The sequence below is a fragment of the Centropristis striata genome, chromosome 2 (assembly GCF_030273125.1).
Source record: "Centropristis striata isolate RG_2023a ecotype Rhode Island chromosome 2, C.striata_1.0, whole genome shotgun sequence".
NCBI lineage: Eukaryota > Metazoa > Chordata > Actinopteri > Perciformes > Serranidae > Centropristis > Centropristis striata.
The window spans coordinates 8176824-8203967 of NC_081518.1; the positions used below are offsets into that span (position 1 = coordinate 8176824).

The 27144-nt window shown below is 38.8% G+C and overlaps 2 protein-coding genes across 2 annotated transcripts in view; one reads left to right on the forward strand and one right to left on the reverse strand.

Annotated features, from left to right (window-relative positions):
* The first annotated feature begins 1834 nt into the window (after positions 1 to 1834).
* LOC131987041 (BTB/POZ domain-containing protein KCTD12-like) lies at positions 1835 to 3417 on the forward strand. Its single transcript, XM_059352187.1, has one exon. The coding sequence runs from the start codon at positions 1936 to 1938 to the stop codon at positions 2728 to 2730; it is 795 nt and encodes a 264-aa protein (XP_059208170.1). The 5' UTR covers positions 1835 to 1935; the 3' UTR covers positions 2731 to 3417.
* A 13886-nt stretch (positions 3418 to 17303) lies between these two features.
* The window catches only part of lmo7b (LIM domain 7b), a 40537-nt gene continuing 30696 nt past the window's right edge, over positions 17304 to 27144 (reverse strand). The window contains exons 19-30 of the mRNA XM_059358302.1: positions 27037 to 27093; positions 23846 to 23871; positions 23604 to 23711; positions 23430 to 23519; positions 22432 to 22619; positions 22123 to 22167; positions 21149 to 21201; positions 20893 to 21064; positions 19854 to 20039; positions 19631 to 19739; positions 18157 to 18259; positions 17304 to 17857 (exon numbers count right to left, since the gene is read on the reverse strand). Coding sequence (XP_059214285.1) covers positions 17835 to 17857; positions 18157 to 18259; positions 19631 to 19739; positions 19854 to 20039; positions 20893 to 21064; positions 21149 to 21201; positions 22123 to 22167; positions 22432 to 22619; positions 23430 to 23519; positions 23604 to 23711; positions 23846 to 23871; positions 27037 to 27093 — 1160 coding nt within the window. The 3' untranslated portion in view covers positions 17304 to 17834. The remainder of the gene's footprint in view (positions 17858 to 18156; positions 18260 to 19630; positions 19740 to 19853; positions 20040 to 20892; positions 21065 to 21148; positions 21202 to 22122; positions 22168 to 22431; positions 22620 to 23429; positions 23520 to 23603; positions 23712 to 23845; positions 23872 to 27036; positions 27094 to 27144) is intronic.

Here is a 27144-nt window from a genome sequence, read left to right on the forward strand (position 1 = left end):
CGGGGCATGCTGCCGTCGGGGTTTGTGCGTTACAGGGGCCAGTCTATACCACCCCTATGAATTTCATTGCCTTAAGTCTTATGGTCTGGGCACAGTGGCACTCATTAAATTAAACTGCCGCCAGAGCGCCACCTAGGGGCCGATCAATAAAACCTTCAAGGGATATCCTCAGGAGGGCATTGACAATATGTATACCAAGTTTGGTGTTAATCCGATTAACTGATTTGGAGATATAAAATACTTCAATTTTAAAGAGCGCCACCTAGTGGTCATCGCCCCAAATTTTGCACAGAGCCTCAGGGGCTCATGGGGAGGTAGTAACCTGAGTTTCATGTCATTCAGACACACCAATGTGGAGATATGCAACACTTCGTGTTTTGTGTTGAAAATAGCGCCACCTGCAGGAAGTTGTTATTTAATAACTTGAGTATTCTTTGGGTAATCGAAATTCTTTTAATAACTTTTTGTCATGCGGGTCCATAGATGCTGTGTGCAAAGTTTGGTGCAAAACGATGAAATTGCCTAGGAGGAGTTCGAAAAAAAATTTGGTTTGCGACATTTCGCGAATTTGCGAAAAAAAAACTCTAGGCGAAAATGGGCTTATATCACGAGATTCAGCACAACTCAGTGAACGCGTGGATATAAGTTTTTTGAATGTGCGATAAAGTATGTGGGAGTTATTAGCCAAAACGCACTTTCCTTTATTATAGCGCCACCTAGTGGTGGAAATTCAGGATGACAATAGATTATAAAAATTTTCACCATGTGTGACTTATATTTAAAGTTTCATGAGTTTTGGGGTATGTTCAGGCAGTGAAATATGCGATCATTTGGGAAGAAGAATAATAAAGAAACATTCGAAATACAATAGGGACCTCGCAGGTCGTGTCTAATAAAATCTGACCTTGAAAATGATGATTCACACACAGAAATGTACATGTTGCAAATATGAACACAGGTTGCAAATATAACATATAACAGGTACAACGAGGATAATATCTAGTTCTATATTTTTATACTAAATATATTTGACATTATCTCCATTTTTACTTGGCCGAATATCATCAAAAAAATCAGGCATGAGTTTCAAGCCAGAACTTTAGAAGGAAGCTGATGTCAAGACTCGACGTTGGTTCATTTTTATGTCTTCACGCCATGAAGAAGTGATGTGAAGCTGCTTTCATGGATTCCAGAAGGTTAAACCTCTGAAGTCCAGGAGATTTTGTTTCAAATTTGTCAACTTCCTATGCATTCATTTCTGTCTCTGTTTAGCATCTTTCAGTCTGTCCTTACATCACATGCATGGCTCCTTTTTCTCAACACAAACTTGGCTATCAGTCAGATTTTTCATTTTATTTTAATTGACAGTATAAAGCTGCCAGGAACCCAAAATACAAACAAAAGACACAGGTGTCTATGGAAATGTACCATTTTTTATTTTGACCATTTATACACACAAAAACAGCAGAAAAAAATAAATAAATAACAAAACTACAAAACAGTCTATTTGCATGTAAATTACAAATAGTAATAGTTTTCATTGTAGAAAGAAAATTCACATTTTAAAAATGGTCTAGAAAAATAAATGGCACACTGTGAAAGCTCCTATGATTGCACTTTTAACTGGCTTTCTCAGCTTGGCTACATATCAATAAAGTTATTACTGTATAATAAAACAAAACGTGTATTTTAAATAAATAGATGGACTCCAGAGGGTTAAAGTGAGAAGTTGAGGCTTACATAGGGCCCTTGAAGGCATCATTCTGTTTTCTCAGAGCTTTCCAGTGAACAGTTAATGTCTCTGTTGGCCGTCCTTTTTTCCTCTCCTCCCACACACACACACACACACACACACCACTACAAACATTTCTGTACAGTGAGGAGACTCTCAAACTATCCGTCCTTGTTAGGGGAACTACAGGGACACTGAGAGAGATGGCACAAACCGACAGCCAGAGTTCAACTTTCTCTGAGATAGTGGAGCTGAACGTGGGCGGTCAGGTGTATGTGACCCGGCTAGAAACTCTCACGGCGGTCCCCAACTCTCTCCTGTGGACCAAGTTCACCCAGAGCTCCCCGGGAGATCTGCCCAAAGACAGCAAGGGCCGCTTCTTCTTCGACCGGGACGGCTTTCTGTTCCGCTACATTCTGGATTACCTGCGGGACTCGGAGCTCTTCCTGCCCGAGTTTTTTAAAGAGAAGAGGAGGCTGCAGAAGGAGGCGGACTTCTTCCAGCTGCCGGAGCTGTCGAGGCGCCTGGCGGCCGTCAGCAAAGACAGCTCGTACACGGAGGACAGCGGGGAGCAGGAGGAGGCTGAGCTCACCAGCCCCGTCACCTCCTCCTCGGACCGGACCCTGCGCTCCCCCGGGGCCGACGCCGGCTACATCACCATCGGGTACAGAGGCAGCTACACCATCGGGAGGGACATTCAGGCGGACGCGAAATTCCGCAGGGTCGCGAGAATAACCGTGTGCAGCAAGATCTCCCTGGCTAAAGAGGTTTTTGGGGAGACCCTGAATGAGAGCCGCGACCCGGATCGTCCTCCTGACAGATACACCGCCAGGTATTACCTCAAGTATAACTTTCTGGAGCAGGCGTTTGACCGGCTGGCCGAGGCTGGTTTCCACATGGTGGCCTGCAACTCCACCGGGACCTGCTCTTACGCCAGTAACGACCCGGGGGAAGACAAACTGTGGACCAGTTACACCGAGTATGTTTTCTTCCGATGAACTGCCCTCAGGGTGCAAAAGTGCATTCATGCTCACCACTTGTTTTAACTCCTCACACTTGGAGCAATCACTTACTTAAATTGTTTAAACATCCCAAACTGGCAGCTTCAGCCGTGTTTAGGTTCACTTTATGTTTTGTCACTCTCTGCTAACTTCTCTGCCATTTTCTCCTCTCTTCTGCAAGAGGAGGACTTACTCCAAACTCAAACATGAATCTCATTGGTTAGTGAGGAGTAAATACACAATGCTTTTTTTTTATTTTTTCTTCTAAAGATGTCCTTGGTTGGGTTATTTTTGTCTTTCTGCCATCACTAAGACTATTGTGTTCTTAATTAAATAAATGACATAAGTGGTTACTCATGTTAGAAGCTGGTTTCCTTTGACCCTCACTGAGCTGTACTCACATTTGTCATGTTACTGTAGAGGGTACTGTTGATCTTTATGAGGACATATACTGTAAATAGCCTACTGTTTTGATTCTTGATTGATGGATATGGATGACAGAAAGTTGCATCTTTGATACAATACTTTTGTTTGGATTATATCAACCACACATAGAGCACCACTTCTTTTAAGATTGGGACTTCTTCACAATGCTACAATGTTATGTGCCATTTTCGAGCTGTTGTCATCGTTTCCTCTTTAGATATAAATCTACAGCAAATAAAGTGTGACACTGTAACACTATCCATCTCATCGATCCCCTGAGTTCACTCTGAAAATGTACTTAAAGGGACAGTTCACCCCAGGATAAAAACACCTATTTTTCCTCTTACCTGTAGCACTTTTAATCAATCTAGATTGTTTGGTGTGAGTTTGAAAAACTCAACAGAAATGTCTCTTTCCAGAAATCATGACTTGGTTACTCCACAGACCTTGTTGTGAGCAGTTTCAGGACGCAACTACACTAAAAAGAAAATGGGCGAACTGTCCCTTTAAGCCTGATGTTTTCACACATAGATGCTTATTTTAAAGCACAAACATGTTTTTCTTCTTCTCCTGTCACCACTATTCTTGGTGATTTCTCTGCATTTCAGACCATCATATCTGGGCTCTTTCAGTAAGAAAATTAAATATAGACATTTTTATTGATATATTCATGGGATTTTCGTGGTGCAATCAGCCAGACTGACCTCACTCATGGCTTCTTCTTTTACAAGATTGGACATATGAGAGATCAAATCCACCCCCTACTGAATGAGGAATGACTTCAGTCGACTATAATGCCACAAAAAAAAAGGTTTTGATGAGAATATGAGCTGATTTAAGTCACATCGTGTTGTTTTTAACATTAAATATGACATTTATCATATCATACATTAAGGTCACTGAATCCAGAAGACAGAAAGAGAGATTTGCTATACTTTTGTTACAGAAGAAATGCAGCATAAAATTAACCGTGCAGCAGCTACATTTTTCAGACAATCTGCTGTCAAGTTGTGTTTCCTCGCAGAGACACCCATCAGTCATTGTGCTAAGATACACAGATGGTACATGAGTCATCTCAATTCAAAACTCCTTTGCAAATTTGCTGATTCCTGCATATTGAAGCTAATGTAAACCAAATGTAGGATGAGTTAGTCCTCGTAAAGGTTTATTGTGTTCATATAAGTTATGTAAATTGCTTTGAATCTTATACATGTTCCCATCCGTTTCAACTCCTCCATTCACTTCAGGATAATGATTCACGTCCTGTTCCAGTTAAAAAATTAAGATGAATTGCCAACAAATTGTAGCCAAAAGCGGGACTTGGTCGCCGATATGGCACAGCGTGTCCTTCTCTGCAACACAGAAGAGCTCTGTTATCTCCCCTGGGCAGGATGGGAAGTAGGAGGGAGGGGGATTTCTCTTTAGCTGACAAGTACAGTAATCAAATGTCTGTTCCTCTTGTGGGATCCTGGGGCACAATTCCAAACTATCCCAGGATCGGGTCTAATAAAAAAAGGGCTTTGTGTGGGCCATGTTGGAGTGTACTTGAATACAAATGTGTAACAGAAATCAGCAAAATGATTCATTTATTCATCAGATGTCCTAGAGCACTGAAACTGTTACTGTAAAATACATTAAGATTGATTTATTCTTTAACCCTGTAGGCAAACAAAGTCACATAAAAACATACACAAGAACAAAGATGCACACACACACAGACACACTTGTGCACACCCCTCCAGCATCCTCCCACGCACACATCTGCCACCAATGAGCTTTGTAAGAAGGATAGACATGTCAACACAAGAGACCCCGTATCTGCTGTCAGCTGATGCTGCCATCTGGACAGGAAAAAGGAAGGATCGACCACGACTCTTCCTCTAGTGCGATCTCCAGAAACAGGACGTAGAGCTCGGCTGTCCTCGACATAAAAGCAGCAACTTGGGCTGAGAATAATCACACACATTCGTCCTCGTTGTGTGTCTTTCTTTGCACGTTATTACGAGAAAACAATAATAATTGAGTTCTTAAAATGTCTCTGAGAGGCAAGGATGCCCTCCATTACATTACATCTTCTGCATTAGAGTGAGACCAAATGAAATAAAAGGACAAATGTTGGTCATAAGACGCGTAAAACACTTAATTAAATTTGAGTGTCCTTTTTCAGATGAGGATGAGGTTCTCTGCCAAAAAGCTTTTTTCTCTACAGAGCTAGTTGCGTGTGTGTGTGTCCTTGATAAAAAACACCTCCAAAACACATTTCACATGATGTATGCTATTTTTTTTTTTTTTTTGCTGGCCTAACGCTGAAAATTTACCCCCACACACACTAACACACACACACACACACACACACACACTAACACACACAAATGAACACACAGAGCGCGGGAGGGAGACCGATAAAGCGAGCCAAATTAGCCCATTTGCAGCGTTGGAGATAACACAGCCTTCTTCATTTCAGCCTCTATGTGCTAAATCTTTCACACTTTCTCTCACGTTGTCTGCCTCAAGCTCTCTGCGATCTGCACGTCTTTAATAGTGTTTAATCTCTCTTTTTTTAATTCCTTCTCCAGCCTTTTACTGTTGTCACAGAGAGAACAACACGTGAATAATTAATAATGAGACGTGATTCTCTTTTATTGAGGTGTGAAAGCAGAAAATAAAATCCTGTGGCCTTTAGATAAACATAAGAACATTCTCCCTTCGTTTCCATTCGATCTGAAATGTCCCATTTACAGTTAAGCTCCTTCACAGCTAGTAGCAGTAGCCGTCACATTTGTATTTGTCAATACTGTGTGCTGCAGGATTTCTCAAGAACTTAAGCTTGGAGCATGAGCATGGAAAATGTGGGAACCTTGCAGACTTTTAAGTGTTTCTTTCCCCTTTTCAGAAATAACTCAACATTCTGACCAGAGATTTAACAATAACAAAAGGAGTGAACGCCTGATAAAACCCATAGAAATGTTTTTTCCCAATGTTGTTTCCAGAAGGGTGAAACTAGGTGAATCTATTTGGCTTGGCTGTCTCATATTAATCCTATAATCATTGACTGTGAACCTTATACTATAATAGAAAACCAGCAGGCCAACTGAAAAACATTTTCACATGCTTAGGGTCACTGGAAATCTGCTGAAAACAGCAATAAGTCTTTATTATGTTAACAGGGTTTTAACACAACATTAAACTATCCAAAAAAACATTTTGTATGTTTTCTTACAAAAATAATCTTTCTATTTCACACTGTTGGGTTTGGATGAAAATAACTACTTTTGTACATAACTACTGGAAGCAGAAGGTTATCTACATACTGAGGTAAATTTACAGGTTAACTCAAAACAACAAAGCTGACTTTTTTCAGTTCTAAACGAGTCCTGTGATTGTTTGAACCATCTCCCACCTGCCCTGCCTCTCTTCTTCGCTCCATTTCCTCAACGAGAGGTCAACAAACGTCATTATGGGTTGTGATAAGCTGTGCCTCCTGGCTCACAATTACGTGGGTTATGTAAGAGTTAAAGTGCATTATTTTTCATAGGTACGACTACCAACAGTACCAAGAGCTGGCTTTATTGCAGAGTGGATTTATTTTATTCATGTATGTCTGCATGTCTCAGTCACAAATGGATCAATTACATGAAAAAAACTTAAAGTAATTGTCAGACATTTTAGAAAATGTGCATGTTGGCTTTTTTAACCAAAGTTAGATAGGAAGAATTAATTATGTTTTTGTCTGTTAAAAAAAGTCTACAGCCAGCAACAAGTTAGCTTGCTAAGCTTAGCTTAGCTTAGCTTATTTTAGCACAAAGATTGGAAACAGGGAAACACCTAGTCTGGCTCTGTCTGAAGGTAATAAATCTATCAGCACTCCTGACTGCAAAAATAAAACTAAAACTTTTTGTTTACACACCATGTTTTTGTAAAGATTAAATAAATGAGGCATACTGTGTCAATTAGTCAATTAGCTAACCATGTGTATCTTCCGTTACAGACACATTGATGAGCTGTTCCTTTAAAGGCACAGTCAGTAGTCCAATTTAATCAAAAAATCTCAATGTTAGACTGGATCTATCACTCCATTTGAAAATTGATATTTTATCTATCTATCTCATCTTATTTTTTTCCATAAACTTCAGATGTGTGTAAAAATAACGATCAACCCTTTAAATATCCCAACTCAAGGTCCACTTACTGTCTTGTTCTGGATGTTATCATCATCTCGTCCATTTTTACTTAAAAGTTAAACTTGACATTTCATTGTTGACAGTCACTTATCGACCAAATAATCACAAGGCAAGGTCCACTTACACGCTTGTTCTTTATCTTTTTAATAGCTCTGTAATCTCGTCACTTATTAGAACAAACACTTCACTGTTTGAACAAACCCCATTGGCTGCTAATGCAAAGTACACATTCTGCAACAGAGCATCCCAGGCTTACATCACTGCAGACTGTAGCCACCTGGCATCTGTTTCTTCAAATGTAGTGTAAATAATTCATTCTAAACTGATCCTGTTTGTTCTCATCCAGCTAAATTGGTTCTTTGAAAGCTCTTTGAGGATTGATTTGTAAATCCTGAATGACGTTATCTTGAGTGTGGTCTTACTTATTTTTATTTTATTTATTTTTATTTTTATTGTTATTATGTTTTATCATGCACAGGCCATAGGCCATATGAAAGCCATTTTCCCATCTAAAAACATTTTTCATTATAGTCAAAATAAAGGGGACACGTCGGACAAAAGCACCACATTTTTTCCACATGCTCTCCATCACCATAAGTTTCAATTTTTAATGGGAGCCACATCAAGATTACGGATCGGAGATGGCAGCCATATAAAATCTATGAGAACCAATTTATCTTAAAAGCCACTTAGAAAGTCAATCTTGTTCGCAAAATATACATTTTCTGGGCCAAGGAATCCATTAAACCTATTGAGAATATCACTAGATGATTATTTGATTAAATAGATATGTTCATTTTGGCCATGTATTTAGTTGATTTCCAACTCAGCTCTGAAGCGTTCGGACATTAGACCACCCTTTTTTTCCTTGATTTGTTGTTCATTTTAATGCCTGGTACAACTCAAGGTACATTTGTTTGGACAAATATAATTACAAAAACAAAAATAGCTCATAAGAGTTTAATTTATGAGCTGCATTTTCCATGGTTTTCTTGTTGATGATTTTGGTTATTATCAAGAAAACCATGTAAAATGGCTAGATATCAGCTCATAAATTAAACTCTTATGAGCTTTTTTTGTTGTTATCATTATATTGTCCAAACAAATGTATTAAAATAGGTCATATACAGTGCATGTATTCTGAAAAATGAATAACATGCATACATTTCATTGAACTTCATTAACGTCACTTATAATATTTATTACATTTACCTTACTTATTTATTACATTTAACTACAAACATCTGTGCATTTCCAGTATGCCTTCTTGCATGAGCACCTTGCACCTTTACAACCACACTTGACCAGTTCACTGCAGGCATAGTATGAATCTAAAGCAAGCTATTTGTGTTTGAAAATGGGTCTACTGTCTATGCCATGATCTAAAAATCTGTCCACAAACCTGCAGGTTTGCTGTTGTGACAACAGTTCCAGTTATAAATTAAGTCTGCTTTGAAGGATCCCAAAACTCCACACTCATGTCAAATCACATGAGTGCATTGTAGATTGGATAACTCACTTATCCAAAGAACGAAGCCCTGAACACACAATTAGCTCAGTACAAAGTGTTTGTGTTCCCAAGCGCTGAAACCATTAAGGGTCCAAGTCCTTGAATCATTAACAATTCTCAGAAAAGTGATCCACTACAAAAAGAAAAGTTGTATTTAATCAAAGTGTTTCTGATGTGTCTTTTATGAGAGAAGAAACATCCACGTTCATGAATCTTTCTGCAGACTGAAACACAGTTTGAAGTCGCAATCCATCATTTAAAAGCCAGACGATGCTCTTGAATTGTGACACTTTAATCTGTAGCAATTTAATGCAAATATCTTCCATTCTGTACCATAATTCAGTTTTACATTCTGACAGGTTTCTTATCATCAGAAGGGATTGCAGCTTTATATTACCTCATTACCTCTCCAGTTACAAGATATACTATATGGCAGAGCGGTGCATTCTGGGGTTAATGTTTCTTCTTCATTTCTTGTGTGCGGGTACAGCATGATGTCAGCCACTGCACTGGAGAAGAAAAAAAAGAAGGTAAGATTCAGGAAATGAAAGCAATAATAAACTCCAGTCAGGACTTTGGTCCCCCTGCAAGACTCCATTAAGGGCAGTCTGACGCAATCTGTTTCATCTTATAACGTGAAATCCCAGCAATAAGACAAGACATACAAACCTGCACACAACGGGCTTTTATTCTGCTACTATCCCATTTCTGAGATCTGGTCAGATCATATTTTTAATCACGACAGCATTGCGGGAAACCTCCACACAGTAGAGCCCCCTTTTATTACTTGCTGCAGGAGCATTAAAGCCTGAAACTGTGAACTGAATGTGGAGTTACAGCTTCAAATTACATCTGCATAATTAAATAAAAGTTATTGGAGGTTCAAGCTGTTGTCCTGAACTTTCTAAACGCCAAATGACTTTTATCAACAAAGACAGTTCATGTTTTCAGTTTCTAAGATGCACTTAAAAATAAAGCTGTTTTAATATGCTTCTTTAACTTGTTTTGATATACAATCATGGAAAAAAATATTAGACCACCCTTGTTTTCTTCAATTTCTTGTTCATTTTAATGCCTGGTACAACTAATTGTACATTTGTTTGGACAAATATAATGATAACAACAAAAATAGCTCATAAGAGTTTAATTTAAGAGCAGATATCTAGCCATTTTCCATGGTTTTCTTGATAATGCTTTTGGTTATTATACAGAAAACCATTGAAAATAGCTAGATACCAGCTCTAAAATTAAACTCTTATGAGATATTTTTTGTTGTTGTCATTATATTTGTCCAAAAAAAATCTACCTTTAGTTGTACCAGGCATTACAATGACCAATAAATTGAAGAAAACAATAGTCTAACATTTTTTCCATGACTGTATTTAGAGCAAAAATGGACAAAAAATATGAAGTACAGTGCTGTCTTTGGGTTATTTTTTTTCTCTTAAATTGATTTCTTTCCCTTACCAGTCTACAAAACAAGCAAGGCTTTTCTTCTTCAACGAGGTACTTAAAAAAGACGAATAGGGATGCATGAAATTGCTGTGAATACTTCAGTAACTTTTGGTGCTCAAAGTACTTTCTCTGGATATTGATTTTCTTAATTGTTTTGGCTTTTGCATGCAGCTTTCTTGCTTTTGAAACCTTTTAAAGTCGAATTCCAGTAAACCCAGACAGACAACAAACAGATTAAGATCTGTGATCCTCCAGCGGCCGTGTTATCTGTCTCCTCCAAGGATTCAGCCTCTCTGCTTCTAACCGTGAGGCTCCATCTCTCTGTCTGCTCGGTGTCGTTTTGTCGGGTAGAGGGAGGGTGTAAATGTCGCCAGTCTCTGCTGAGCTGCTCTCAGCTCCCAGCGGCAGACCGGAGATTGGTGCAGCTCCCAGTGACAAAGCTGAGCCTTGCACTGTGCCGGTAAACCAAAAGGTAAAAGGCTGCCAGCATCAATCAGCTGCAGGGAACAGAGAGGAAGAGAGGGAGCATCCTCCTCCCCTGCTGTGGCTGCACCGGGCTTCCTTTCACAAGAAGTGCAACCCCTCCCACCTCCTCTCAGAGCTGTCTGAAAGGGCAAGATGTGGAGAAGAGTGTGTCTGTGAGACTGTTGCCGAGGTCATTTTAATTTGAGCTGTAGTGCCATTTCATGAATAGTAATATCGAGACGGCATTACTTTTGTCCTTTTGTGCAAAGGTTCCACAAAACAGTATTTTCTGTCTGGAACTGATACTGGAGAAGGGGTCAGTTTGGCACCTTTCACTTATAAAGTCACATCTTACTTTGCCTTTGCAGGTAGTTTTGGTTCTCAGTCAGCACTGTTCATTGGGTATACAAAGCATTGAAGCACCTGCAGTTTAGATCCAAATAATTTTATTTCAATCATGGATATGTCTGTCAGTCAGTTGGTCGATCCTCTTCTTGTCCAGACTGAAATATATCAACAACTATAAGTTAGATTGCTGTAAAGTTTTTGTGCAGACTATTGACTTAGGCCTATAGGAGAACTGGAAGTAGACACTGTAAATGGTTTCTGGATTACTGTTTTGAAGTCTTTAGTTTGACATTTAGGCCATCCGCATCTTTTTTTTGAGCCAGGCGTGACCATATTTGGACACAAGTTATCAGCTTACCCCAGTACTAGCTACATAGCTTGGTTAGTAAGGTAGGAAGATAAACAACTGAGTGTCTTTTAGTAAAACTGTACGGAAGCGTATTGCTGCCACCCTTATAAAAAAAAAAAATCCCCCATTTATCTCGTTATAAAGAGATAATGAAAGTTTCTTGTTATAACGAGATAGTATCACGTTATTTCGAGATAATGACAGTTTCTCGTTACAACGAGATAATGATAGTTTCTTGTTATAACGAGATAGTATCACCTTATTTTGAGATAATGATAGTTTACTATAAATGCGACCATATCTTACAAAATAAACATTGTGCTGTATTGAAGGAGACTTGAAACTTGTGATTGAGACCATAAACTCACTCTAAAATATTTAGTGAGGTAGTAAATCAAGTAAGAGTTTGGCTCATTTTCTATCATAGACTTCTATACAAGCAGACTTCTTTTTTAAACCCCCTGCTGGCTATTAGAAAAAGGTTTAAGGCACTTCTTCACTTTTCAGACCTGGAGGTTGCTGTTAGAGTACAGACATTCGTGTTCCCCAAATGATACATCCTAATTACTTTACTTTGGTGAGTTTTTCATGCCACCAGCAGCACAAACAACTATTGGACGGATTTCCACAATATTTGGCAACAACATTCATTTCTCCTCCAGGATGAACTGGAGTAAGTTTGATGATCCCCAGGCTTTTCATCGAAAGCCATCATCAGGTTAAAATTTCTACTCGTCCGATACTGTGTAACTTCCGTTTATGACTAAAAGTGACATTTCCATCAGCCTCTGCTGTTCTTCTCATGTATTAGCTACAATTCAGCAAGTGAAGCAGTGTTGGTAAGTGTGATAAACTTTTAAGAAAAGTTCAAATTAGGCGGTGACCTTATTTAGTCTTTGTCCATGGATTTTGGCCAGACACATGACATTTAGTCATCGTTCCAGTTTAAGTGAGGATTGTAAAAACAGATTCCAGGCCACTGCATCAGTCTATCTGTCTCCGTCTCTGTCACTCTGCCCGTCTGTTTGGGCTCTGGACAATGTTATAGCAATGATGTTGGACACTGGCCAGATATCTGCAAGGCACTTCCTCCTCACTACTTCCTGTCAGTTTGTCAGCTTTTAAATGTCAAGCTATCTTATAGACACCCAGCTGCTTGCTGTTGAACTAATCTGAGTAGTTATGAAACAGTTATTAAATCTCAAATGGAGTAGATTTTATACAGTGGCCCTCAGAGCTCATTGTGTTTAGGTGTGGGTTTGTGGACAGACTCAAACCAACACTGATCCCTTGTGGGTTGGCCCATGAGGGAAACCACCGGCTCTGTCAACAGAGCACAGTTTAAATGTTGTTTTAACATTTCAGTTGCTCAAAAATATTCATATTCATTCAAGCAAACCACTAACAGGAAGTAACTTTCTCTAAACACTTGAGAGAAAGTTTACAAAGACAACAAGATTTAAGTAACAGAGGCTGGAGCGGAACAGAGTTTTATAAAGAGAAAAATGTTGACAATTGTTTTTAAAATTGTTTGTAAATGGAAAAAGAATCAGTTTTTATACTTTTTAGCACTGCAGCTGCATCTGCACCTTTTGCTCTTGCATGCAGTATGCATCATTTGGACATACTACTTCATCGCAACATTGCACCTTGAACTTTGACCCTCTGTCTCAAATATGCTGTGCAGACGATTGTGGGTCAGAATAGCCAGAAAAGCATGCTGTCTTGCAAACTGCAAAATGCAACCTGATGCAAAGTCAAAGTCAAATTTATTGTCGCTTCTTCATGTGTACCAGACATACAAAGGAATCAAAATTATGTTTCTAGCACTGAAAGTAAACAGTAAAGTAAAAGTGCACAAGCACAACAAATAGAGACAAACCTATCCAAACACTAAAGTAGACAATAAATAAAGTGCACAGTGGTACAGCCTGGTATTTTTGGTATACTGCACCCCATGATCCTTAAATATGCCATGATTTATAAATGTGCTTTGCTATTCACAAACATAAACCTCTTTATTTGTGTTTTGTAAGTTCGCATTTAAATAAGTGTGCAATACTTTGTGCAAATGGTTCTTAATATGTAAGAATACTTTATACTTTGTGCATGCATTTATCATTAATTATCATTTGCAGTTCTGACTGTGAGGTCTTGAATCAGCATTTGTGGATAGACCAATACACACACATTCATTCCTTCTTTCAATGACGTATTTTTGAGTCATTCTTTTTGCTCTTTTGGGATCCACACACACACACACACACACACACACACACACACACACACACACACACACACACCTCCCTCCCCGCTGCTGGGAGAACACTTTGCCAGAGGAGAGAGTGGACGGCAGCTCTTTTAATCGCAGCACATTGACTTAAATAGAAACTTACAAACCACAAGTAAGGAAATTTGTTTTTGGATAGTAAAAAACATTATTTTGAGACATATTTCTCTCCATAGAGCCTGTATGCAGGGAACTTTGAACTAAATATAAAATATGTGGCCTGAAGAAAGAACATCTTACGCAAACTTTGTGGGGGAGAGTTCTCGATGAAAAACAGGGCAGTTCTGTATTTCTCCCATGAAAATAATATTAATAATCATCTTGAGGTTTCCTAAACCCAAAGGCAGCAATGGGAGTCTTTAATGTTTTTAATGTTATTTGACAAAGACTAGGGTCAATGTTTTCCACTTGGCTGCTCTACAATCAAAAAACAGAAAAACAGCAACAGTAGCTTGTTAAAAAGATGTCCCAGAAGTGTCCAATGGTTACTTATTCCCGTTTACACTCATTGGTTTGACATTTAAAAACTTACTGGAGTTGACATTTTGCACAAATAAACCATAAAAGCCTAAATCAATGTGGTTAATCTTTCAACTCTCAGGCTAAATTTGACGTAACTAATGTCTCTACATGTGTAGCCTACTGTTCTGTTTGACCCTCTGCTGTTTCCGGCTTTCTGTACTTGTGATATTTAAACGGGTCAGGCTGCAGTCACAAGAGTCATCCTTAACAGATGGAGCTTGACAGAAACTGAAAAATGTCTCTACTTGTGCCTTCAGGGAACTGAACTCTTCCTTCCAAAAGACCAGGTCACAGTAAACTGTTAAAACGTTTCCATCCATCAGGCCAAGAGCGCTGGACGACCAATGTTTAACATCTCTGTGGTCCACAGAGAGCTCAGCGCTCCAGCAGCCAACATAAAGAGGTTTCCCATGAGAAATAAGGTAATTTGGTCAAAGTTTCAAGCATGTCCTAAGTCTTTTTTCCGGGGCAAATCAAGTCAAGGAAAGTCTGATTGCTGATTACAGCCATTCAATAAAGCCATTCAGTGCAATAACAGCCATTTAATGCAGTGTTAAATCCAGCGTGGACCATGTTCGCTACTGCAAAGATACTCAGATCAGAAGCCTTTATTGTCATTGCACAGAGTAACAAGTACTAGTACAACGAAATTTGCCATCAACCCGTCCAAACGTATAAAACACACATATAATATGACAGAGGTGAACAGGACAGGAAGTCAGAGATGAAGAAAAAGAAATACAGCACAACGTGAGGAAAGGAAAGGAGGAAAAAACAATGAAAAAAACCTCAGCAACATAAGCACATACATAATACACTTCACAACATGAACAGACTTACGACATGCCATAGGGGAGGGGGGGGGGGGGGGGGGGGGGCAGCATAGTCAAGCAGCCATCGGTCCTGCAGCCACCTCCTGGTCAAATATTACTCCAATACAAGTGAAAGTTGACTAGTAAAATTTATACTTAAAAAGTTGAAGTACAGGATTACTTGCTTTTAGAAATACCTCAGTTTAAAAAAATGTTGAATTGTTGCCACATTTTTTAATGCACTGACAAACTGTAGTATTAGCTCAGGTACTGGCTTTTACTTGCTCTGTGTGTGTGTGTGTGTGTGTGTGTGTGTGTGTGTGTGTGTGTGTGTGTGTGTGTGTGTGTGTGTGTGTGTGTGTGTGTGTGTGTGTGTGTGTGTGTGTGTGTGTGTGTGTGTGTGTGTGTGTGTGTAGATGCTGCAGTGTGATAACATTACACCAAAATGTAAAAAACTCCAGATTACCAAAGACAAAAGGAAACATCAAAGCCTATTGATACTTTAGTCTTGTTAATGTTCAGTGTACATTTTTGTGTGCCTCTCGGCTAAATTATTCATGCGATCAACATTGAAACGTATCTTTATCTGATCTATAGACCACGCAGCTCGACTGACAGGGTCGTCATCATTTGTGACCGGGTGATATTACACAGGCAACACTGACAGTGTGCAACATTCTCATTATTTTCTATTCAATACTTAAACTGAAAACAAACAATACAAGTCTTTAACCTCCAAGTCAAGTCTCAGGTCATATTTCCTGTCAAGTTGCAAGTCATCAACATTGACTTAAGTTCACTGGGGCTTATAGTCACAATGACTCAAGTCCACATCTAAAAAAAACACCACGTGGGCACTGCCACAATGACCCCACAGCTTTCTGATGAAAACCCACAGCTTTCTTTTCTCATCTTAGAGGTTTGAAAGGTGGCATAAAGACATGACTCTGAAAGTGGCAGTGTGGTCTGTCTGAGCTGTTGCAAATATGTGCGATTTGCACACAACTTCCTCATACGGATGAAACACTGCTTTGTGCTGCTCCACTGCTGTTGACTCACACGTAGGCTGCAATAATGCAGTGTAACCTGGTAATACGAACAATGGTGATCTGTATCTCACAAACAACCTTTTAAATTTACATAACTCTGAAATAAAATTTAAAAAACACAGAGCACACTATCAGGGACTCATGTTTATTTTTGAATGTCAGACACTGGATTTACTGTTCTTGCTTGTGGCACTTCCCCATTTAAAAGGCCTGAGGACAGAAAATGATCTTCCCTTTTGTTGCTCTAACTTCTTCACCAGTTTCCTGTTAAAGGCCAGTCCACCAAAATAACACACTTTCTTAGCAACTTCAACACAATGGAGGCCAATAGATTTTTTCTTTTTTCCAGCAGAAATAAACATCCTGGGAATTGGCATCTATAAAGAATGGTCTCAGGAATTAATTGTGTTTTAAAAAAATCTCCAAACATGGAAAGCAGAAAGAGAAGGAAGAAAACACTGGCTTCCAGTGCACTGAATCAGCTGTTTTATACTTTTTACATTACAACTGTAGCTATAAAACTGATACAAGACTTACAAAACACATTCTGTGTCCTACATCACGATAGCAAAGTCAGATAAATAAAGAGGAAATCCTCTTCAAAATCTATTTATACTGACAACAAATTCCTGTGGTTTGATGGCACAGATTACATAATTGTCACTTTATTTCGATTTCAGAAGAACTATCAGATAAACTGAAAAAAGAAAATGTTTTCTTGCAGTTCCTCACACACATACCTTATGGCGTAACAGCAGACAAGCACAGACTTTTGGTCAGTCTGATTTCTAAAAATGCTGATTTGGTTACACAACGGATTGTTAATAAATGTTGAGCTCTTTCACAAAATCAAGGCAGGCAGAAGGTTTGCTGACATTTAAAAAACTTCTGTCTAGCTTCTTTTGACAGCATAAAACACTTCAGGTAAAAGTTGCTGCATCTATGTAGCTGCTGTTCAATCTTGAATCAGTTCACACTGGAAGTATCTGTACTGTAGTTTTAATGTCATAAAATATAAAAATACAAGTCTCTGTTCAGATAATTTGGGTACATTCATGTGACACTTCTACCCACAGTATGACACTGAATTTTTTTTTTACAATGAGACCAAATACGCCACCATGTGGTAGACAGAGGAATAACAAATAAAAACCCTTAATAGATGATGTTCAGTGCACTTTATTTACGAAAACATTTCAGTTAAGATTACCCATTTTCACAAGAGAAATACAAGCTTTATATTTACCACTGATTTATCCCAAAGTGCACTTGGTGAGATTACAACAGAACAGAAAGTGCTTCAGTACAAATTAAAATGTGCCACATGGGTTACATCAACAAGAAAGATCCGATATCTTTAATATGCTATTGGACAAATATCATATATGAACACAAGCATATGACAAATAGCAACACTAACATTAAAATAAAATCATTAAACAAACACTAATAATCCCCATAATTACTTTATTTCATATATTAAATCTACATTTTATTGGAAACAAATTAGCAGAAAAGGGGACAGACAAACCCTAGTACCATATTTCATTAAAAAAAACAGCCATTAAGAGTCTACTTTGCATATGGATCCACAGGTTTACAAGATATTATATCGCATCATATTGTAGTTTTATCCAACAGGAGTTTCCAGTGATTGGGCTGTTTCCTCTGTGATCTGAAGTACAGTCTGTTGGTCACATGGAGGGAGCACCAGCGGCTAAAATGTTAAGAAACATTATAAATAATACAGTTTAAAGGTAAATTAATTAGTTTCCTGGACAGTGAATAAGCCAAGTCCAAGTAATTTTGGTTTTAAGTGCATGATTTGGATTAATTCCTGTTTGTCACGGTAGGGAAACTGGCCATGAAAGAACAATTGTATTAATTCAGAAAAGGAAACAAAGAAACAGCAATGTGGGAAGGCTAATGACATGAGGTAGAGAAAAACTGTGAGGTGTGATAAGTTTCTGAGAGAATCAGTTAAAAGTCATTGTCTTCCAAAGACCAAATACTCACACTTGAGTTGGAAGTAGCAGGGCTCACAGTAGGGCTTCCCGTTTCGGACTCGAACCTGGACTCCTTTTTCAGTTCCTCCGAGATGTCGGTGGCAGCCCACACACTGAGGAGGAGGAAGGAGAGGTGAGAAAACAATTGAGGAGAAGCCCATCTGACCTGTAACGTGGGCCCCTTTGTGTCCAAATCACTCCACCAGATTGTCTGCCACCCAAGCAAAGAACAACGGAGCTTTGTTTCTGCTTAAAAACACATATATAAATATTCTATAAGTGCTAAGTGCGTCTGTAACTCGTGTGGAGCAGAGAGAAGAAGAAGTGAATTGACTTTTACATCTACATGCTAATGAACAAAGGTCCACTACATGTGCCAGTGAGAGTTTCACAATAAGCATCTAAAAGTGAAGCGGGACAGTCGACCGGCTGCTTCCAGTAAAACAAATCACATGCAGGAAACTAGACCGACAGAGAAATAACACACAGATAAGACCACCAGGCCAGACTAGGAAACAGGTAAGTGGTAAGGAAAGAACAGAGAGGTGTCAGAAATGCTCCTGGTGGTGCCGTTAAAGCTGATGTGATTGTGAATATAAATATGAAAAATACTCCTGCAGACCTTGGTAAAAGGTGCGGTCACATAAGTCTTTAGTCTAATTAGATTTTTCTACAGTAAGCACCAGAACATGATGTCATGTCACAACATAAGGACACTGTGGAAATGTCCCCACCACTTTTTAAAATGGCCAATTTTGTCTTTGTGCTAAACGTTTATTTTTCTTGCACGAAGAAACTTTGAGAAAGGTTTGACCACCATTATAAAAGATGTCTTGAAAAAACAGTTGACAGGACAACTAGAACTGCAAAAAAAAAGGTAAATTATGACTCTTCTGTTATGAATTTATGATTTTGGGAGGTTTTATGTTTGTACAACTTCCCTCGAGCCAACGCAATTACAAAAGGCGCCTTTTTATGGGTCCAGTATCTAGTTCTTTTAGTATATCCATGGATGATGCGAGTGAAAAAGGGTGATGAAAATATGGCTTATTTGTTTCTTATATTTATCTATTGTCATTATTGTGTGCATATATTGTACAGGTGCATCTCAATAAATTAGAATATAGAAAAAGTCAATTTCCAGTAGTTCAAGTCAAATAGCCCCAACCAAGTATTGAGTCATATAGATGGACATACATTTCCATATTAAACATACTTTTTAAAATTGGTCTTTTGTAATATTAACATTTTTTTGAGACAGCTGTAATCATTATGAATTAAGACATGATGTTTCATTCTGTGATGAAATGAATCTATCTAATGCGTTATTTCCACTTTTTTTCCTATTCAGTTGTTTTTATGCACAACATGAAAATGTGTATAAAATAGGCTGAAGGAGAAGCTGGGGCTTTCAGTCTGGTGGCAGTTTAATATTTCATATTGTGCTACAGTGACCGCACCTCGACCCGGTCATGACCTCTCACCTGGAAACAGGCGAGGTGGAAGCAGAGACTAAGGGCCTCTACGACCATGGCTGCCCCACTACCCAGGACACGCTCACACACACAGCAACTCCTCCTGCCACTGACCATCCTGGGGCAGCACATGTTAACAGCGTGAGGCCAAAATAAAAGAGAACATACAGAAAATAACACACAACAACATGCACGAGAGAGACGGGCTCTCTATATTCTGATGAGTACTAACCTGCCCAGATGAGAGGAGTCAAAAGTATTTCTCTGGGATAACATGGATCCAGTGCTGTAGCGGGAGGAAGAGTTCCTACTGGGAGCACTGTAACCTGCAGCAGCAGAGTGGGGACGAGGGTAACTGAAAGTAGCAGTCAAAGTCGGGGACTGACGCAAAGTGTCCAGGTCGTCCATAGACTCGTACCTGCAGAGAAGACGAAACAGGTCAGAAAGTGTTGAGGTGAGACATAAACGTTTTGTTTTTTTCATGCACTGGTCCATTTGAGGTTTTGGGCTATTTTTCACCAGCAATATGTCTTCTATGAGAATATTTGAATGAAAACATCTAAAAACACACGTAAAAAAACATGTAGGTATATATTTTAGTATATTTGAACCATTTCCACCTGTAGATTTCTCCTAAATTTACTAAAAAAAATCAGTTTTTTTGCAGCGTGTACCACGAATGTAGTAACCTCGTTTTCATAGGCATCAATAGAAAGCTCCCACTCTCCTGCACAATATTATGCACTTTAGATGTTGTATATTGTTGGTGCTATGAATTAGATTTTTTATTTTGTCTTCAAATAGTCATTTTTGTTAAGAATGTATGATATTGTTAAAAGCAGTTTTCTCAAAATTAGTTTTTCCTCATGCTCTGAGCCATAAATCTCAACTTCAGCTACACTTACATTCACCAAACTTGCCTGTTTTATTTCTAACTATATTGTTAAGGTTTGTACAGAGCAGTTTGTCTTTATATCATTCATTTATACTAATAATTATAAGACTTTGTTTCTAAAAACAATAAAAATGGACTTTTACAATTTTTGAAAATAACTTTGCCTTATCCAATATTTAGATTTATGTCCTGGATGTATATGCAAATTAGAGAATATTGGATGAGTTCACATCTCATTTGCATATCTAATCATAACATTTCAGAACCTGCAGAAAAAAAAAAAAATCTGTCTTAATGTAAATAAACTGGGGAAATTTCATGGTGATATCTATAAGTTAAAAGAATAAAAATGTTTATGGTCCCACTCCACACCGACCTCTTCATAGGAACCCCGACGTAGATCGGCTCCTTGTAGAAGCTGCTGCTGCGCTGACGTATCCAGCTGTTGTCAGTCAGAAGCTGAGTCCTTTTCTTCATCTCCTCCAAAATCTGCTGCCTGTCTTTCTCAACCCTTGACACAGACTGTCCTTTTCTTGTCCTCTCATCATCTGGACCAATCACAGTTTAGCGGGGTCAGCCCGGGACATCACCAGAACAGAGAGGAAACATAATGACAGAGAGGACAGACTTACCTCTCATCTGTTTGTGGGGGCCGGCTAATGCTGGGGTAGACAAGGACTTCGCCCTGTGGGAGAAAAAAAAAAAAAAGACAGTTTACATGATTCTACAAAAAGAAAATTACTTCTCTTTAACCCTTTGAACCCCAAAACCCACTGGCAAGTTTGAATAGCATGTTTTCTTGGAGAAAAAAAGCCAAAATTACACCACTTATGACAAACACTTCCATCAGTAAAAGGTAAAAGTATTCAAATCAAAAATTAACCAAAAATTAACCATTTACACTAAGCAGATCCTGTAAAAAACATTAAATTCTCTGCACCTCAGTGCAACTGAGAAGCCATGAAAGACTTGGCTGAGACCAACTGTCACATGACCAATATTCAGTGAAACTTGGCCAAACTGCAGGCACTTTACACAGGCAGAGAGGAGAGGCCAAGAGAGGCTAGTTTAATATGTATAGCAAGTGGAGCCACCATTTCCCACCAATATTGGCAACACTTGTGGTTACTTGGGACATTTTTCTAAAATAAATTATTTTCTTTTTTATGATTTATTATTATAGCTGTGTCAAACTGCACAATAGCCACAGAGTTCTGTCTACTTCTAGCCAAGGTTGTGCCGTTTCTATAAAAGGAGCAGGATTTTGATATTGCAGTGAAAATTGAGGCCACAGTGAAAATGTAAAATGTGACAGGACAAAAAAAATGCTTAGGGTTCAGAAAATTTGGCTTTTAGGTTCTGCACCAAACTGGTTGCATGTTGATGTTGGCTTCAAGTTGGGTTATCCTTTCACAAGAGGTAAAAGGTATTTGTAAACAATACCCATCCAGCCAATCATCTTGCATCATATTCATTATTTTAGCACAACAACACTGTGCTATCTTTGCAGACATACTACACCAGGACCTTTATACCCAAAGCTGAATATTAAGAACTGTTACACAGTAACTACTCCCCAGTCATGCTGAGCTAATCTTGTTCTGACCTGTGTGCAGGAGACAACTGAGCAAAGCCACAGGAGTCCTCAGCCCTGAGGTGCAGCATGAAAAGCAGGGAGGCCCAGCAAAAGCAGGAGGAAGCACAGCAGATTCAGCAGCAGCAATGTACAAAAGATCAAAACAAGTCAGGAAAATAACAAGCCATGTTGAAAATTTCTTTAAAAATGTGTTAATCCATTCATTTAATAGTCAAGCAGAGTGAATCCATGCACACATTACACTGTAACACTCGGCACGGATAGAAAGAGTTGAGATGCTGGTGACATTGAAACCAAGAGAGGAAATAGTTGATTTACCAGGCTTGTTCAGAAATCTTGTCATGCTGCTCTCCTTGAGAATTACTTTGAGGTTTTGATCCGACTTCTTTCAGCTCTTCTCTGTCAGATCTCTGCTCTTCTTCTCTGGTTTTGTTTGTCAATCCATTCACACGGAGCCGGCTGCTGGCAGGGCTCTCACCACCGTTGGTCGTCTTAAATGTGCTCGGCTTCAAAAGAAATGGCATTATGGAGAAACATTAAAAACCACTGAAGTTAAATGTGGGCCAGCGACCTTCAATTGAATCCCATAGATCCCTCAAATTGAATTCAACTGTGAATCTAATTAGCAGTAAAGGTGAGATGTAACAGGATTCACTTATTCCTGTCACCACTGTACTCACAGATGTCTCACAGCTTCTGATTAAAAATACCAACTTGTGCTTTAAATCAGTGTTATGTCATTATAATGTTGAAAAAAAAAACTTGAAATGTTAGGATCTTGATAAGGGTATGGCCACATTATGTGGGTTATGTTTATAAAAGTACTGTCAATCAAGAGCTAAAGTCCTAAGGCTGAACGAGGCAGAAAAACATGAGAACATTTTCTCAATTGTTTTTAACATATCAGCCAAGTTTTCTCATTTTGCAGCTAAAATGTACACTCAAATTGGTTCCTGAAAACATTTGAGGCAAGAAATGCAATGAAGTAAGTGAATCTGGATACAAATTTTCTATCAGCGCTGCCTGGTTTGACAGTCTCACTGCCGTTTAAGAGCATCATTAACATGATTGACAGCTGTGTCGGAGCACTAGGTGGACTCAGAGGAACATGATTTTTTTTCTGTCAGGATATTCAGTGACAGGTTCAACAAATAGGACAAACTTACTGAAATAAAAGTAAATTTAATCCACATACTTGGGGTGAATTTACTTGACTTTACAGAGAAAAATATGATAAAATCTGTTGCATTAACACTCGTTTATAACTAAAAATGTTGTGCAGCTTGGAAAAAGCTGAGAGGACCACGCAGCATTACCCCTGACTCCCTGTAGAAGTCCTCCTTTGCATCTTGCTGTGCCCTCTTCCACTCAGATTCAAGCCTCTCCTGATCCCGCTGATACTGCTCCTGAAAACAACAACAACACTTGTTTGTAGCTTTCAACTCAAGATCAACAAGGAGTCTGCTGTGTTGGTGAAAAGGCTCTTCTACCTGCAGGAGGCGCTCCTGCTCTTCCTGCCACTTCTCCTGACGCCTTCGATCCTCCTCGCGGTCCCACGACCAGCTGGATGAGGAGGGGCTGAGGGATGGCACCTGGAGCTGGTGATGCACAGACAGACTGTGAGCTCAGACGTGATCACAGCGGCGGCGCACAAACTCTTTCAACACGTGCCCATAACTTATGTTTGAACATGCAAACAAACATCCTTTGATCGAGTCGCGTGGTAACTTACATCAGATATCGCAGATTCTGAACCTCCTGTGTGAGAAAATAACAGATCAGCAGAGAGAACACGATACAGGAGCTGTGTGTAATGTCAGAGAGGCCACACATACAGCACACAAAGGCTGGGGACACATTAGAATTAGATTATCACTCCATTATCCATTTATGCACCATATACAGTCATGGAAAAAAACATTACACCACCCTTTTTCTTCAGTGTTTTGCTTTACCTTAAGTTGTACCAGGCAATAAAATGAACATTTGTTTGCACAAATATAATGATAACAACAAAAATAGCTCATAGGAGTTAAATTTATGAGCTGATATCTAGCCATTATACATGGTTTTCTTGATAACCTAAATCAACAAGAAAACCATGGAAAATGGCTAGATATCAGCTCTTAAATTAAACTTTTATGAGCTATTTGTATTGCTGTCATTATACTTGTCCAAACACATGTTTTTTTTCCAGTTTCTTGTTCATTTTAATGCCTGGTACAACTAAAGGTACAAGGGTGGTCTAATCATTTTTTCCATGGCTGTATTTTGTCTTGTGAGTCTTTGCACTAGATAACTTGAGAAAAACTACACTTTACTTTATTTATCCTGCTGACCTCTGACAAATGCTCAGCAGTTTCTTCCTACATAGCACAAAAACTTTATCAACATAACTTTTACGGTTTGCATTGACTGCAGAGCTGGAGGTCAGCAGGCCATATGATAGTAAACAATTGTTCAGTATACAGCTCTGCTGGATGTCTTATTGGCTACAAAACAATGTTCACTGAAGGCCAAAATACACATGTTGGATAAAGTGAACACAGTTGTTATTTTGTTCATTGTAGAGCTTTTCCTGAAGGACTGGCTCAAAAATATTTCAGAAAATAGAGAAAAATGTCCAACCCAGCTTAGGTCCAAGATGATGTCTTGTTTTGTCTGTCAAAATATTAAGTTTAATAAGATCTCAAACAAAGAAAGGCAGAAAAGTTTAATATTTGAGAGCTATGAATTACCTTTTTTTAATCATTTTGCATGAAAAAGTACTTTAATGATTATGAAAATAATTGGCTATTATTTTTTCTTGTGAGTGACTAATTGTTACAGCTCTACATGTGGTGCTTTAACTACTCACAGGCTAGACCTGCAAGTATGTAAATCAGCACACTAAAGTATCCCCAGCCTTATGACACACACAAATACTGAAAATGACAGTTGAGCAAGGATAAAGCATGCCATAGTAGGGCTGCACGATTATGGCCAAAATGATGATCACGATTATATTGATCGATATTGTAATCACGATTATTAATCACGATTATTCATCATGTTAGGGATAACATCTGTATTTTTATTGCACTAATTTTTTTTTTTTTTAAAGTGTCTGGTGCTTGTTGTAAACAAACAGATCACTAAGTGAACACCTCCTGCAGCAGCAGCACATACACACTGTACTGCTATAGAGCTAACTGTTAGCCTATTAGCAATTTGCAGGCTGAACGCTAAGGGGTTAACATCCCCTCCGGCTCTGCAGCTGGGAAAGACTGCTGCAGGAGGACTGTGCCGCTTCGACTCGTTCTTACTCTTCTTAAGGAGCCGCCGGCCCCCGCAGCTCGTTAAGAAGAGTAAGAACGAGTCTCCAATAACACCAGAAAAAGTCTCTGGATTTGTTGCCAGTCGCTTTTTTTGAAAAATAGTCGCTAAGGGGGTCTGAAAAGTCGCTAAATATAGCAACAAAGTTGCTAAGTTGCCAACACTGCTTCGCCGGCTTTTACGAATGGCGTGTGTTGTTGTGGCATCGAGTACTACATCACATCCTGCTTAGCGTCAGGCTTTTTCAGGAGAGAAAAACAGCCCCGCCCCCTGGTGGTTGGTGGACTACTCGTGTAGAAAGTGTTTGATTAGATATGCAGGAGAGCCCTCATTTTAAAATGGAAATATCGCCGACGATGAGGTTAATTTAAGGGTGGCGGCCAAAATCGTGATCACGATTAAAATTTGATTAATTGTGCAGCCCTATGCCATAGTTAATTTTAAAAAAAGGTTTTCACAAGCTGCATGACAACAGAAGCCTGCTTTGTTGATGCTGCTCCACAACAACTTGTATGTTGCTCACAGTACAGCAAAAAAAAAACAAAAAAAACAAAAAAAAAAAACACCACACCAACATTTACCACACAAGTAAACCCATGAGCTGAATCCTGCAGAGCCTGAAGAGAGAAGCCATTGTAGTAGGACACACATCAGATTCATTAACAACCACAAAGGACAGCTTTACAAGTCAGTCATTGTGCAAAAGAATGAGGAAGTTGCCAATTAAAAATTACAACCCATTAACGCAAAGAACATCAGTAAAAGAAGCATCTGTTGCACTCCACACACGGTATATTATAGCCGTGATCAGTGCTGTCAGCTCTGTGGTTGCTGCGGAAAGCCAAGACGAGCACTGCTTTCTGCCCCAGTTTGCAAAAGCCATTTAAAGCATAAATTTGATGAAAAAATAAAGTAAACATTAACTATTCAATATGTGGTATTTCTATGAATTAGTTTGTAGTCAGGCTGCTTTAACTATTAAAGTAAAGTTCTCATCTAATCACTTTGCATATTCTGATTCTTTTTAAGCAGCAGCAGCTTCCTTCTTAAAGGAATACTTTACCCACAAAATGACCATTTCTATATCAATTAGTCACCGCGTTACCTTGAATTCTTGAAGAAAACGCTTTTCTCGCATCCCCTCATGGTGAATTAAAAAGTTAATGGGAACTACATTTAACAACATCCAAGCAAAACTGTATCCAAACATCAGTTTAAAAACTCTCCTGCAACTCGTGCAGTATAATCCAAGTCTCATTTATCCAGTCTTGTGCTTAGTATTACCCAAACACAAGCATTTTCGCTAAAATGTTATTCAAAACACTCACTCATGCAAGACACAGAGGAAGTTTTAAATTGTAAAGATTTAGCTGAGCATATGACTGCACGAGTTGTGACACCGTTTCTTCACGTTTCCGTTTTCATGTAAATAAACAGTTTTTCTCCAAGAATTCAAGGTAACATGCTGAGTAATTTATGTAAAAATTGCCTTTTCTGCAGTTGCTTTAAAACCCTTAAATTTGCCTTTAGATTTTTACCCAACCATTAAGCAAGCCAAGCACCGGCCACCAAAGCTGCTGCACAGGGAGCTAAAACTGGAATTTTTACCTTTCTGATTGAAAAACTCTTCCCTCCTTTTCTGATTTTTCGTGCTAACATTAAAATCTACACGAAGAGGAAGGTAAGAAATGACATAAGTACATACTGTATCTGAGG

What these genes read in the sequence shown, in the direction of transcription:
- LOC131987041 (XM_059352187.1), top strand. Translation starts at nt 1,936, where the DNA reads ATGGCACAAACCGACAGCCAGAGTTCAACTTTCTCTGAGATAGTGGAG.